The sequence below is a fragment of the Periplaneta americana genome, chromosome 11 (genome assembly GCF_040183065.1).
Source record: "Periplaneta americana isolate PAMFEO1 chromosome 11, P.americana_PAMFEO1_priV1, whole genome shotgun sequence".
NCBI lineage: Eukaryota > Metazoa > Arthropoda > Insecta > Blattodea > Blattidae > Periplaneta > Periplaneta americana.
In genome coordinates, this window is record NC_091127.1 from 144,319,962 (window position 1) to 144,335,188 (window position 15,227).

The following is a 15,227-nucleotide window of genomic DNA, read 5'->3' on the forward strand; positions in this document are numbered from 1 at the left end:
GGGATCATACTCTTCAATTGAGAACATTGAATTGTTCCGGAAAATTGAAAACCAAGGTTTCCGACGAATTCGAAGGCATTAACGGTTTTTGAAGAATGAAGAGATCTATGATGAGGCATTGCGGGCCTTATATCCGGGCGCAAGAAGTTTATTTTAAGTATATTTTTGCTGCAACATAAAATAATTTCGAAGGAAAGAATTTTTGCGTATAAATCCATATAATCTTTTCTTTTTACTTTCATTCCTGATCCTGTCCCTGCAGTAGATCCGCTATATTATGAAACATTCTGTCACCTCTCAGAGTTCCACATAGGAAATTATTGTGGAAAAAGTACTGTGAGTTTTCCCATAATCTGAACATAGGAGTGTAAAAAGAAGTAATTGAAGTTCCAGGTTATTTAATTACACTAGTTCAGTCACTCTACATATTTCTATTTCAAAATTGGGTATTATAAATACGGTCTTCTTCGACATTCAATTTAAAGTCATTATATATTAATGGATATTTAGCGCTAAAATGTGTTATTCTTGCGAAGTCTTCATACTCATATAAATGTTGCAAATCTTCAAATACATTGAGTAAGGAACTGCGCATTTTAAAAATAAAGATTAGTATAATCTTCTGAAAGAATTTGTATGACTGTCAAAGGGTTGTTAAAGACATTACAAACTGTAATTCAGTATCGTTTAATTCCTACGTATTCTGTTATGATAAATATCACTACACTTGTATAATGAATTCAGCGTATTGTGGTATTTTCACGAATGTTATATTTTCATCATCACCTGAAATTTAACCTTCGCCAATGCTTTAATTCTGTGCAGTTGAAGAGATGTTCGGGAGGCAGAATATTATTATGTTAAGAGTATATTAATTCCGTAGTTGTATCCCAGAACGAAACCATACGCGAGAGCTACGATTTTTATTATAGCCCGCATGTAGCAACCGTAGCCTTGGTAGTGTTCACAGTTTATGAGGAACTACAATGAGGAGAAGGAAGAGCAGGAAGGCATGTAGTTCGCATGACTTCTCATCCTATACACTATGCGTATGTTGTTTCAGGATTTTGTGAAATTAAATTTAATATATTAAAGTATATATTTAAATTATTAACCAATACATTAAGCAAATATAATACACAGTTTAACCATAATAGGCCTTAGCTCCATAACCTAAGCCAGCGCCATAAGCCAGACCATGTCCATAACCAAGCCCGGCACCATAAGCCAGACCACGTCCATAACCAAGACCGGCGCCATAAGCCAGACCACGTCCGTAACCAAGACCGGCGCCATAAGCCAGACTACTTCCATAACCCAGACCGGCTCCATAGGCTAGACCGCGTCCGAAACCGAGACCGGCACCGTAGGCAAGACCTCCGTAAGCGGGGGCGGCAACAGCAGCCACTGGGGCAGCAACTCTGGCAACGGGAGCTGCTACAGCTACTGGTGCAGCAACTCTGGCAACGGGAGCTGCTACAGCTACTGGCGCGGCAACTCTGGCAACAGGAGCAGCCACAGCTACTGGCGCGGCAATTCTGGCAACGGGAGCTGCTACAGCAACGGGAGCGGCAACATGGGCTACAGGAGCAGCCACAGCGACGGGAGCGGCGACCTTAGCGACGGGGGCGGCAACCACGGCGGGTTCACGGTGAACAACAGCGTTGAATCCATTGATAGGGTCAGCGGCGTACTCGACGGTGCGGCGGGTGCCGTCAGGCTCCACCAGGCTGTAGCTACCCTGCACTACATCTCCGCTGCGAGTCTCCTGCTGTCCCTTGGAGTCTCCGGTGATGGCGTCCTGAACATCATATGCGTAGCTGTACTGAGGATTAGGGTCGTAGTCGGTGTTAACTGCTACTGGTGCGGGAGCAGCTACGGCCAATGGTGCGTGTGCCACAGCACGAGCGGCGTAAGGGATGGGTCCTGCGGGTGCCACAACAGCTGGGGCACTTAGAAATCCAGCCCTGGCGATAGCCACAACGGCGGCGAAAACGAAAAGTTTGAATGCCATGGTGGAGTTGTGCTGTTGTGTGTGCAGACTGTATGAAATGTCGAGCTTTTATATAAAACTATGTTGGCTTGGAAACGGGCCACACAGATTCCAGTCTGACTGGATCGGGATGCTTCACATTGCAGTCTTAACGGGCAGGCTGTTGCAAATGTCACTTTTTTTCCTGGGTGGAGTAAGAGTAGTACTTGACAAGTTTCATAAATGAGTGAAAGAATATTACAAGGCCACGACAGATACTGAATAGTATCAAAACAGTGATTTGTTAGACACTACCAAGGAAAAATTTACGAAGAGGCTAATGAATATACATATGATTTTAGTTCACTTCTGTTTATGCATGATGCAATTTTGAAATTTTTACATGGGCAATTGAAAGGAAGGAAAACTTAAGAAAGTTATAGTCATCTTTTAATTTTTCTTTTTCACGACTTGGAATATATTAATGATAAACTAATTCTTTAATCTTCTTTTTGTCTAACACTGACCTCTACTAAATGATGTGTAATTTATTCGTGATTAACATTTCTTTGGAACTATGAGATTTATCTCCAGACACAAGTTATTTGACAGCACTTCTTAGTCGCTAATACTTATCTATAGTGCAGATGAGATAGTCGATTAGAAGAAAAAACCCAAATACCACAAAAAAATATAACAGAAAAAAAGATAATTTTCATTAGTTTTAATAATTTAACAAAAATATTGGTCTTGTAAACCAAAAATAAGGAATACCTTTTAAAACTTCAGAAAAAAGATAGATTGAATAATCAATACTTTTTGAATGCAACCCAACTCGACAAGATGGCAGTGGAGTACTGTCTACATGTGGCAACACGAGGAAGATTGAGAAATCTAGTATTTGTGCACGTTTCCCTGTGTCAAAGATAATGAGATACGCAGTTTAAATTACTCTGCCTTGGGACGACTACGATGGAAGAGTAATGGAACGGAGAAAAATTCCCTCCGGCGCCGGGATTTGAACCCGGGTTTTCAGCTCTACGTGCTGATGCTTTATCCACTAAGCCACACCGGATACAACCCCGACGCCGAACAGAATCGTCTCTGATTGAGTTCCAACTCTTGGGTTCCCTCTAGTGGCCGCCCTTTGCACTACGTCATAGATGTCTATGAACATCGGACCGAAGTCCACACATGTGCTCTGCATGGAAATATCATATGTACTTCGGTACATTGAAATAATATATGATATGCGTAAATCACGAAGTGATTTAAGACGGCGCTTATTCCGTCGGATCCCGGCCAACTAGTCACTCATAACGAGTGCACCTGAGCACATGTGTGGACTTCGGTCCGATGTTCATAGACATCTATGACGTAGTGCAAAGGGCGGCCACTAGAGGGAACCCAAGAGTTGGAACTCAATCAGAGACGATTCTGTTCGGCGTCGGGGTTGTATCCGGTGTGGCTTAGTGGATAAAGCATCAGCACGTAGAGCTGAAAACCCGGGTTCAAATCCCGGCGCCGGAGGGAATTTTTCTCCGTTCCATTACTCTTCCATCGTATGATGACGCAGAATATCTGCATGGAAATATCATATGTACTTCGGTACATTGAAATAATATATATATATATATTGGGACGACTAGTCACCTCGGAAACTACAAAGGAGTTATTCTTTATATACTTTACTCGTATTAGTATTAATTTGGGATTGAGTGCCTACAGAACGTGTGTAGATATCAATTGTCATAAAGATGCTTCAGATATTGACAGGAATTGTGAGACATTTTTAACAGGAAGGAAAAGATCAATTGCTAGTAATCAGAGTATTTGAAAGTTTTTATACGAAAACGCTGATTGTTAGTAGTAGGATCTGTTCAATTGTTAGAAGATAATGTGATGTCGGAGTGTGATAAGTGTATGGTTTGTCGAAGGTAAAATATAATTGATATGTGTTTGAGAATGGAAATGATTATCTATATCTTTTGAATTCCAGTAATAATTTAAGTCTAGAGATCTATTGTAATATCATCTACAGTTGATCAGATCATGATAGGCGGAATTTGGGCATGGGTTCGAATCGCGCTTGGGCTAATTAACTAGTTTTGGTTTTTTCTGAGGTTTTGTCAACTGTCAGGTAATTTCATGGCTAATTCACGGACTCATGTCACCGAATACCATCTCGCTATTATTATTTTCACAGATGTTAGATAAACTAGCCGTTTATACTGCGTCTTTAAAGATCCAGTAATGGAAAATAGATCACTATATAGAGTGAAGCATAAGTATTGGCATTAAGATCAGGGGTTATTCTTTGAGATATTTCAAACAAAAAACGTTTAATATAATTTTGCTCGTTTTTGCTTCCTTTTCATGTTAAAAATTGGTTTGTGTGAAAGATTTCGTAGCGTATTTTGGGAGATCCATTCATTTGATTCTCAACATGCTCATTCAGTTTAAGACAGCAGGGTATTATAATAAATGATTGAAAGAATTTTAGTTTTGTTCTTTAAATGTTCAGAAATTTGATCCAAACAAATGTAGCCTATTGTAACATTTAAAAATACCTTTGCAGAACGAAATGTTATGTTTGTTCGGACAAATTTCTCCACATTTAAACTTAAAAACTAAAATTTTTTCAACCATTTAATACACTGCTTTCTTAAATTGATAGGGAATATTGGGAATTATATCAATGGCTTTCCCAAAATACGCTATAAAATGTTTCATTCAAAACAATTTTTATCTTTAAAGAAGGCAAAAACGATACAAAATTGTATTAATTCTTTTGTTTCAAATATCTCATAGAATGACCCCCTGAATTTAATGACATTACTTACTGTTCATCTTGTATGTACAAGCAACACTACGGAAATATAATTTGTAGAAATACTTATAATTTATAAATTCATATTATGGAAAGGAATGCAGTTACATTTGAAAGAAAAATTCTACAGATACTGACTAAATCGCCTTATATGACAGGATCGTTAAACCAGTTAACATTTTAAAATTTGAGTGACATAAATATTTGTTTTTCGGATAAATTTTTATGTTTTATAAAAATTTGTTAGATAGTAGGTACTGACAACTAAAAGTAAAATACACAGAGAAAAGCTGTGATTCATCATTTCTAGTTAATGTAGTTAAAAAATGTCTATATGAATTTTAATGGATTCAGAAATGAAAGTATATTTCAGACTAAGTGAAATGATATTTCAGATATTACAAGAAGTCTTATTTGGCTATTGAAGAAATCGGAAATGAGTTATTTATATTGTATATAAATAGACAAATGAGAGAATGGACCTTTTTCCTAGCACGGATATCATTATTTCTCCATGAAATCTAAATCACGCTCTCAGAATGTGGTGAAAAGATACTTTTATATGTACCGTATTCTTAATTTGTTATTTTTGGTAGTTGAGATCAGCGAACTGTGCTACTACCTTGAGAATACTAATAATGTCAACGAGGAAGAAGATAACAGCAATTACAGCAACAGTGGAATATTTGAAAAGTCCAGAATCAGGGAACGGTGTCCTTTTTTCTAGAATTAATTCTGCCATTGAGGGTGAAAGATACAGTATTCTTCTTCTTCCTCCTCTTAGATGTCGTCGGTCCTCTTCTACCGATCGTCTAGAAGTTTTGATGAGTGCCTTCCAAGCCGGAAGATAGAATCACGATAGAAAAATAAGAACGAGCTGAAAATGTACGTATGAGGCTTGTCATAGCCTAGATATAACTAGCAGAGAGCTGATTATCTTGTCCACATCTACAGTATATGTTTTCCATTACATTTGAAACTTATCTATTTAATTACTATCCGCTCGTTTGTTGTTTCTCTCTTTCTTCTCTAGGTTATTTAGAATTACATTTGTTAGTAATACTCGATACAATGTCATTACCGGACAATATGTTAAAATTAGTTTCAATGAATATCTTCAGACTTTCGATAACAGCATATTGACATTTCTAATAGTTATGGTTGCTGCTACACGGGGGACGAGAACGTTGCTTTGCCTTTTAAAGGTATGAGCAAGTGGACGAAGTTGACCGACTCTGTTCTAATTTTAGAATCTAAATTATCGATTTGTAGAGCGTACCCTGACTCACTATGATTTGCAAGTAACAAGTTCAGCAGATGTTGTAATTGGAAGGTAAATTTTAGTGCTGATTTTATCAGTTTCCTTCTGTTCTTATATAATTTGGGAATATATTTATTTTTTAAATAGTAATGCGTCATTATCTGTAGCAAAACTAAAATAATTAACTCTTTCTACATTTAATGCTAGTCTTCTCTTCTTTAGGCTTGTACTATATGTAGTAATTCTGAATATTTTCATTTTGACATCACAACCATAGTCTCGTACTGCATAATTGTATAACAAAAATTGACTCCAGATATTTATTTTAAACCCAAAAAATGCTATAATTTATTATTGCACGGTATATTTCGCGTACAAAGCTTCTAGGGTTTAAAGAATGCTATAAGTACCCTTTACCTCCTAAGTCCTGAGAATACAATATACTATACCATACTTCGAACATGATTATGATGTAAAATGGATGTGCAGAGATCCGAAGAATAGTATAATACATATACCTGCATTTGTGTCCTAGCTGTAACCTGCAGAATTTTTTCAGCATTCACCCCATGTCAGTGATTTTTTAAAATGTAGAAATATATTCAATGTTGAAAATAAAACAAAAAATGTTTCAGGACATAGGAGGATATGCAAATTTTTGCCAGCTCCGGATTATCGCAACGGTAAAATTTACGGCAGTTCTCGGAAAAGTTTCGTTCCTAACAGAATTCATAATCTCTTTGCATTTAATCTTAGCGAAAATATACAACATTGTTGTATTGTAAAATTACTGTGTTTACTTCTTTCGGAAAAAAACATCTAGATTAGAACTTTATTGATTTACATATTATCAACTGTTTCAGTTTGTGAATACTTACCAATGAAATTCCCTTGCAATAGTTATATAAGTATGAAAAACTGTGTATACGTCCAGGCATGAAATACTTATGTTGTTATAATCACTATTTTTCTAACCTTATCTTGATTCTTCTAATAATATTAACGGCCTAGGCAAAGCCTGTTTGGATCTCATTTATTTCTAACGTTTCCTGATATAATATCCAATAGATCGACGACCTCTATTTTAGCAGTTACGTTGGTATTCTTATATAATTCATCGGTCCATTTGTGTATTCAGATTTTCTTTAAACTAGTGAACAAAAATTCAATGTTAGTTTTAAAAATACATTTTCAATTTTATTATCAACAAATGGTACAGTAAGCAAATAAATATAATACATCAATTAACCATAGTAGGGCTTAGCTCCATAACCGAAACCAGTGCCATAAGCCAGACCATGTCCGTAACCAAGACCGGCGCCATAAGCCAGACCACGTCCATAACCAAGACCGGCACCATAAGCCAGACCACGTCCATAACCCAGACCGGCTCCATAGGCTAGACCACGTCCGAAACCGAGGCCGGCACCGTAGCCAAGACCTCCGTAAGCGGGGGCGGCAACAGCAGCCACTGGGGCCGCAACTCTAGCAACAGGAGCGGCTACAGCAACAGGAGCAGCAATGGGTGCGGCAACATGGGCAACAGGAGCAGCCACAGCTACTGGCGCGGCAACTCTGGCGACGGGAGCGGCTACAGCAACGGGGGCGGCAACATGGGCAACAGGAGCAGCCACAGCGACGGGAGCGGCGACCTTAGCGACGGGGGCAGCAACCACGGCGGGTTCACGGTGAACAACAGCATTGAATCCATTGATAGGGTCAGCGGCGTACTCGACGGTGCGGCGGGTGCCGTCAGGCTCCACCAGGCTGTAGCTACCCTGCACTACATCTCCGCTGCGAGTCTCCTGCTGTCCCTTGGAGTCTCCGGTGATGGCGTCCTGAACGTCATAAGCGTAGCTGTACTGAGGATTAGGATCGTAGTCGGTGTTCACTGCCACAGGGGCGGGGGCCGCTACTGCTACTGGTGCATGAGCCGCTACAGCCAATGGTGCGTGGGCTACAGCTGGAGCGGCGTATGAGATGGGTCCTGCGGGTGCCACAACAGGGGGAGCACCTAGAAATCCAGCCCTGGCGATAGCCACAACGGCGGCGAAGACGCAAAGTTTGAATGCCATGGTGGAGTTGTGCTGTAGTGTGTGTAGACTATATGAAATGTCGAGCTTTTATACAAAACTATGTTGGAAAAGGGCTACACAGATTCCAGTCTGACTGGATCGGGATGCTTCGCATTGCAGTCTTAACGTGCAGCCTGTTGCAAATGTCACTTTTTTTCCTGGGTGGAGTAAGAGTAGTACTTGTCAAGTTTCATAAATGAGTGAAAGAATATTACAAGGCCACGACAGATACTGAATAGTATCAAATCAGTGATTTTTAGACACTACCAAGGAGAAATTTAAGAGTCTAATGAATATACATACTGTATGACTTAGTTCACTTGTGTTTATGCATGGTGCAATTTTGACATTTTTACATGAGGAATTAAACGATAAAAACTTAATACAGTTTAAAGTCAAGTTTTAATTTTTCTTTTTCACTGTCTTCGAATATACGTATTAATGATAAACTCATTCTTTAGTCTTCTTTTTGGCTAATATTGACTTCTAGTTAATGTTGTGCAATGTACTCGTGGTTAACTTTACTCTGGAATTGTGAGATTTATCTCGAGACACAAGTCGTATTTGACGCCACTTCTTAGACGTTAATACCTATCTGTAATGGAGATGAGACAGCCAAATACTCGACAGGATCGCCAGTGGAGTACTGTGTACATGCGGCAACACGAGGAAGAGTGAGAAAGCTACTATTTGTGCAGGTTTTCCTGGGTCAAGTATAATGAGATACGCAGTTTAAATTACTCAGCCTTGGGACGACCGATCATCCCGGAAACTATACAAAGGAGTTATCCTTTATAAATATTTTACTCGTATTACAGTAGAGCGTCTCGTTTAGGCACAGTGAAATTGTAAACAAAGTGCAGGTAAGGTAGGACGAGGGGGAGGACGAGCTGTACGATAAACACGAGGGATGCACAAGGTTTTTGTTACAGCATTTGTGATGGAGCATTAATTGAAATTATATTTTCCAAAAACACACGAATTGCATAACGTTATCATATACATATTTTAACAAACAAGGGATTGTAACGTTGAAATCATTGAATATAACAAATCAAATTTTGCTACTTACATGATGTTGCTTTCAAACAGTATTTTTTGCTGTCATGAATTTCATTTTCTGTATGACTAACATAATATCATCGTCTTCTGTGGCCGAATTAACAAAACTACAGTATATTGGTGTGAACTATATCTGAATAAATTGAACTTTGAGAAGGTATTATTATGTTTAGGAAATAGTGTTGTCACTTGAGATCAGTATACTGTAGTATTATTTTGGGAATGAGTGCCTACACAACGTGTGTAGATATTAATTATCATAAAGAAGCTTTTGATATTGATGATAGTAATTCTGAGGCATTTTTAACAGAAAGAAAAATATCCATTGCTAGTAATCAGAGTCTTTGATAGTTTTTATACGAAAACTCTGATTGAAAACGCTAACAGTAGCGTCTATTCAATTGTTAGAAGATAATGTGATGTAGGAGTGCGATAAGTGTATGGTTTGTCAAAGATAAAATATAATTTATATGTGTTTGAGATTATCTGTCTTTCGAATTTCAGTGATAATTTAAGTCTAGAGATCTATTGTAACATTTTCTGCAGATGATCAGATCATGATAGGTAGAATTTGGGCATGAGTTCGAATAGCGCTTGGACTAATTAACTGGTTTGGTTTTTTTTCGAGGTTTAGTATTATTAGTATTAGTATTTATTTATTTAACCTGGTAGAGATATGGCCGTCAGGCCTTCTCTGCCCCTCTACCAGGAGATTCCAACTATAATATGAAGAATAAAATTACAGTTTCGTCAACTGTCAGGTAATTTCATGGTTAATTCACGGACTCATCTCACCGATTACCATCTCGCTATCATCGATTCTGTAGATGAATTAAGATCAGGAGTTATTATTTGAGATATTTCAAACAACGTTTAATACAGTTTTTCTCGTTTCTGCTTCCTTATCAAGAAAAAAATTGTTTTGTATAAAACATTTCGTAGCGTATTTTGGGAAAGCCATTGATTTAATTCCCAACATGCTCAGTTGAGTTTAAGAGAGCAGTGTATTTTGATAATAAATTATTGAAAGAACTTTAGTTTTGTTCTTGAAATGTGCAGAAATTTGGTCCAAACAAAACAATGTATTGTAACATTGTGGAATACCTTTGGAGGGCGAAAAGTTACATCTGTTCTGACAGATTTCTGTACATTTAAAAGGTCAGAACTAAAATTCTTTCAATCATTTATTATCGTAATACACTGTTTTCTTAAATTGATAGGAATATTGGGAATTATATCAATGGCGTTCCCAAAAACCGGCTAAGAAATGTTGAATAGAAAACAATTGTTATCTTCAAAGAAGGCAATAAACGATGCAAAATTGTATCAATTTTTTTGTTTGAAATATCCCATAGAATAGCCCCTGAATTTAATGACATTACTTACTATTCATCTTGTATATACCAGTAACACTACAGAAATTTAATTTGCATTAAAACTTATAATTCATAAATTCATATTATGAAAACGAATGGAATTACATTTGAAAGAAAACTTCTACATGTAATGACTAAATCGCCTTAGATGACAGGACCGTTAAACCGGTTAACATTTTAAAATTCGAGTCAGATAAATGTCTGTTTTTTTTTTATAAATTATTGTATTTTATAAAAATTTGATAGATAGTAGGTACTGACTAATATTTCAAAATTACATTCAAGACTTTCCAAATCCTGGAATCTGGAGTGCAATTCCTGATTTAGTTCTCTTAGTATTTGCGCATATCCTTTCAAGTCTGCGGTCGTTACAAAAGTGTGAATGTGAACCGTCCTTAGTTTTGAGAAGTGCTCGAGGTTCTTATCCTTTAACTGACGTTTTCAAAGTGATAATGTAAGTTTAAAGATCTTGATTCTGTCATGCATTTGGGTGATTATTTGACCTTTACCTTGAAGAGAGATTCAAAACATTCAAATGGCCTTTTAAATCTGTTAGAAATGCTAAGTCATAAGTCCATTTAACATTATTCTCAGTTTCGGAATAGGTTTATTCAGTTGTTCCATGAATAAAGCTATCTCTTTTCGTAGTTAAAGAACCCGATCCAGCATTGTTCCACGGCACCCGACATGTTTGCAGTTTATGAAACCGTCGAGCCGCCACTGTCACTCACAAGACCTCGACGAACACTGCTGTGCTTCTCGCTCCTGCAATGCATTACTCCGGAACTCTGCCCGCGCAACAATACACCGAAGTTGACGACCACTGTTCTAGAGGCATGAGCAGGTGAACGAAGTTGACCGACTCTGTTCTAATTCGTGAGGGTCCAAGTCAATTTTAGAACCTAAATTATCGATTTGTAGAGCATACCCTGACATACTATGATTTGCAAGTAACAAGTTCAGCAGATGTTGTAATTGGAAGGCATATTTTAGTGCTGATTTTATCAATTTCCTTCTGTTCTAATATAATTTGGGAATGTATTTATTTTTTAAATAGTAATGCGTAATTATCTATAGAAAAACTAAAATAATTAACTCTTGTTACATTTAATGCTTGCCTTCTCTTCTTTAGGATTGCAGCATATTTAGCAAATGTGAATATTTTTATTTAGACATCACGATCATAGTCTCATATTGCATGATTATATAACAAAGATTGCCTTCAGATATTTCTCTTAAGCCCAAAAATTGCTGTAGTTTACTTATTGTATATTTTTGCGTACAAAGCTTCCAGGATTTAAAAAAAGATATAAGTACCCTTTACTTCCTGAGTTCTGAGAATATAGTATACTATACCATACTTCGTACATGATTATGATATAAAATGTATGTGCGGAGACCCAAAGTATAGTATAATACATATACTGTACCTGCATTGTGTCCTAGCTGTAGCCTGCAGAATTTGTTCAGCATTTTTCCTGTCAGTGATTTTTTAAAGTGTAGAATTATATTGACCTTTAAAAATAAAACAAATGTCTGAGGACTCAGGAGGATATGCAAATTTTTATCAGGTCCGAAGCATCGCAATGGTAAAATGTACGGCACTTCTCGGAAAAGTTTCGTTCCTAAAAGAATTCATAATCTCTTTGTATTTGAAGACATTATAACAATAAACAATGGTTGTCAAATTTGCTATTTTACAGGACAACAATAAAAATAAATAGAACTACACATGTCAGTTGTTTCCATACAACTGGTGTTTATCCTTGTGGCTATTGCACCTGACATGTGTCATTTTTGGAGTCTATAATCATTTGAAATAGTAGTAAATGCGTCCTTAACTCAATTTCATTAAAAATAACTAGGGCAGTTTTTGTAATGTTGTCTTCATTTAATCTTACCGAAAATATAACAAATTGTTATATTGTAAAATTACTGTGTTTACGTCTGTCGGAAAAAAAACATGTAGATCAGTACTTCATTGATTTCTATATTATCAACTGTTTCAGCTAGCGAATACGTTATCAATGACATTCACTTGAAATACTTTTGTTGTTATAATCACTATTTTTCTAACCTTATCTTGATTCTTCTAATAAAACTAACGGCCTAGGCAAAGCCTGTTTGGATCTCTTTTCTTGCTAACATTTTCTGATATAATATCCAAGAGATCGATGACCTCTATTTTAGCAGTTACTTGGTATTCTTATATAATTCATCGGTCCATTTGTGTATTCAGACTTTCTTTAAACTAGTGAAAAAAATTCAATGTTATTTTAAAAATATATTTTCAATTTTATTATCAACAAATAGTACAGTAAGCAAATAAATATAATACATCAATTAACCATAGTAGGGCCTAGCTCCATAACCGAAGCCGGCGCCATAAGCCAGGCCATGTCCATAACCAAGACCGGCACCATAAGCCAGACCACGTCCATAACCAAGACCGGCACCATAAGCCAGACCACGTCCATAACCAAGACCGGCACCATAAGCCAGACCACGTCCATAACCCAGACCGGCTCCATAGGCTAGACCACGTCCGAAACCGAGACCGGCACCGTAGCCAAGACCTCCGTAAGCGGGGGCGGCAACAGCAGCCACTGGGGCCGCAACTCTAGCAACGGGAGCGGCTACAGCAACAGGAGCAGCAAGGGGTGCGGCAACATGGGCAACAGGAGCAGCCACAGCTACTGGCGCGGCAATTCTGGCGACGGGAGCGGCTACAGCAACGGGGGCAGCAACATGGGCAACAGGAGCAGCCACAGCGACAGGAGCGGCGACCTTAGCGACGGGGGCAGCAACCACGGCGGGTTCACGGTGAACAACAGCGTTGAATCCATTGATAGGGTCAGCGGCGTACTCGACGGTGCGGCGGGTGCCGTCAGGCTCCACCAGGCTGTAGCTACCCTGCACTACATCTCCACTGCGAGTCTCCTGCTGTCCTTTGGAGTCTCCGGTGATGGCGTCCTGAACATCATAAGCGTAGCTGTACTGGGGATTAGGGTCGTAGTCGGTGTTAACTGCTACAGGAGCAGGGGCCGCTACTGCTACTGGTGCGGGAGCAGCTACGGCCAATGGTGCGTGTGCCACAGCACGAGCGGCGTATGGGATGGGTCCTGCGGGTGCCACAACAGCGGGGGCACCTAGAAATCCGGCCCTGGCGATAGCCACAACGGCGGCGAAGACGCAAAGTTTGAATGCCATGGTGGAGTTGTGTTGTGATGTGTGCATGCTATATGAAATGTCGAGCTTTTATACAAAACTATGTTGGGAACGGGCCATACACATTCCAGTCTGACTGGATCGGGATGCATCATATTGCAGTCTTAATTGGCAGGCTATTGCAAATTTCACTTTTTTTTCAGGGTGGAGTAAGAGTAGTACTTGTCAAGTCTCATAAATGAGTGAAAGAATATTACAAGGCCACGACAGATACTGAATAGTATCAAACCAGTGATTTTTTTAGACACTACCAAGGAGAAATTTAAGAAAAAGCTAATTAATTTACATATGATTTAGTTCACTTCTGTTTATGCATGATGCAATTTTGAAATTTTTAGATGAGCAATTGAAAGGAAGGAGAACTTAATACAGTTAAGTAATCTTTTAATTCTTCTTTTTCACTGTCTTCAATTATATTAGTGATAGAGTATTAATTCTTCACTCTCCTTTTTGTCTATTTAATATTCTGACCACTAGTAAATGATGTGCAATGTACTCGTGATTAACTTTACTTTGGAACTGTGAGATTCACCTCCAGACACAAGTCGTATTTGACGGCACTTCTTAGACGTTAATATCTTTCTGTAGTGGAGATGAGACGGCCAAATATTCGACAGGAACGCCAGTGGAGTACTGTATACATGCCGCAACACGAGACAGTTGAGAAAGCTAATATTTGTGCAGGTTTCTCTGGGACAAGTATAATAAGATACGCAGTTTAAATTACTATGCCTTGGGACGACCAGTCACCCCGGAAACTACAAAGGAGTTACTCATTGTATCTTTTACTCGTATTAGTATTATTTTGTGAGTGAGTGCCTACACAATGTGTTTAGATAACAATTATCATAAAAAAAAGCTTCTGATATTGATGACAGTAAGTGTTCGAGAATTGAAATGATTATCTATGTCTTTGGATTTCCAGTGATAATTTAAGTCTAGAGATCTATTGTAACGTCTTCTACAGATGATCAGATCATGATAGGCAGAATTTGTGCATGGGTTCGAATTGCGCTTGGGCTGAATAACTGGTTTGGTTTTTTCCGAGATTTAGTCAACTGTCTGGTAATTTCATGGCTAATTCACGGACTCATGTCACCGAATACCATCTCACTATTATCAATTCCATAGATGTTAGATAAAATGGCCGTTTATAGTGCGTCTTTAAGGAACCAGTAATGGAAAATAGAACACTATATAGAGTGAACTGTAAGGATTGGCATTAAGATCAGGGGTCTTTCTTTGAGATATATCAAACAAAAAACTTTTAATACGACTTTGCTCGTTTTTACTTCCTTTTCATGAAAAATTTTTTTTGTGTGAAAAATTTCGTAGCGCATTTTGGGAAAGCCATTGATTTAATTCTCAACATGCTCAGTCAGTTTAAGAGAGCAGTGTATTATGATAGTAAATGATTGAAAGA

The 15,227-nt window shown here is 38.1% G+C and overlaps 3 protein-coding genes across 3 annotated transcripts; all 3 read right to left on the reverse strand.

Annotated features, from left to right (window-relative positions):
- Positions 1 to 1,080: 1,080 nt before the first annotated feature.
- LOC138709391 (cuticle protein 18.6-like) lies at positions 1,081 to 2,051 on the reverse strand. The gene has a single exon (XM_069840130.1). It carries the CDS (start codon positions 2,012 to 2,014, stop codon positions 1,145 to 1,147), a length of 870 nt encoding a protein of 289 aa, XP_069696231.1. The 5' UTR covers positions 2,015 to 2,051; the 3' UTR covers positions 1,081 to 1,144.
- A 5,187-nt stretch (positions 2,052 to 7,238) lies between these two features.
- On the reverse strand, positions 7,239 to 8,160 carry LOC138709393 (cuticle protein 21-like). Its single transcript, XM_069840132.1, has one exon. It carries the CDS (start codon positions 8,136 to 8,138, stop codon positions 7,308 to 7,310), a length of 831 nt encoding a protein of 276 aa, XP_069696233.1. The 5' UTR covers positions 8,139 to 8,160; the 3' UTR covers positions 7,239 to 7,307.
- Positions 8,161 to 12,847: 4,687 nt separating this feature from the next.
- Positions 12,848 to 13,832, reverse strand: LOC138709389 (cuticle protein 18.6-like). Its single transcript, XM_069840127.1, has one exon. The coding sequence runs from the start codon at positions 13,811 to 13,813 to the stop codon at positions 12,920 to 12,922; it is 894 nt and encodes a 297-aa protein (XP_069696228.1). The 5' UTR covers positions 13,814 to 13,832; the 3' UTR covers positions 12,848 to 12,919.
- Positions 13,833 to 15,227: the final 1,395 nt, after the last annotated feature.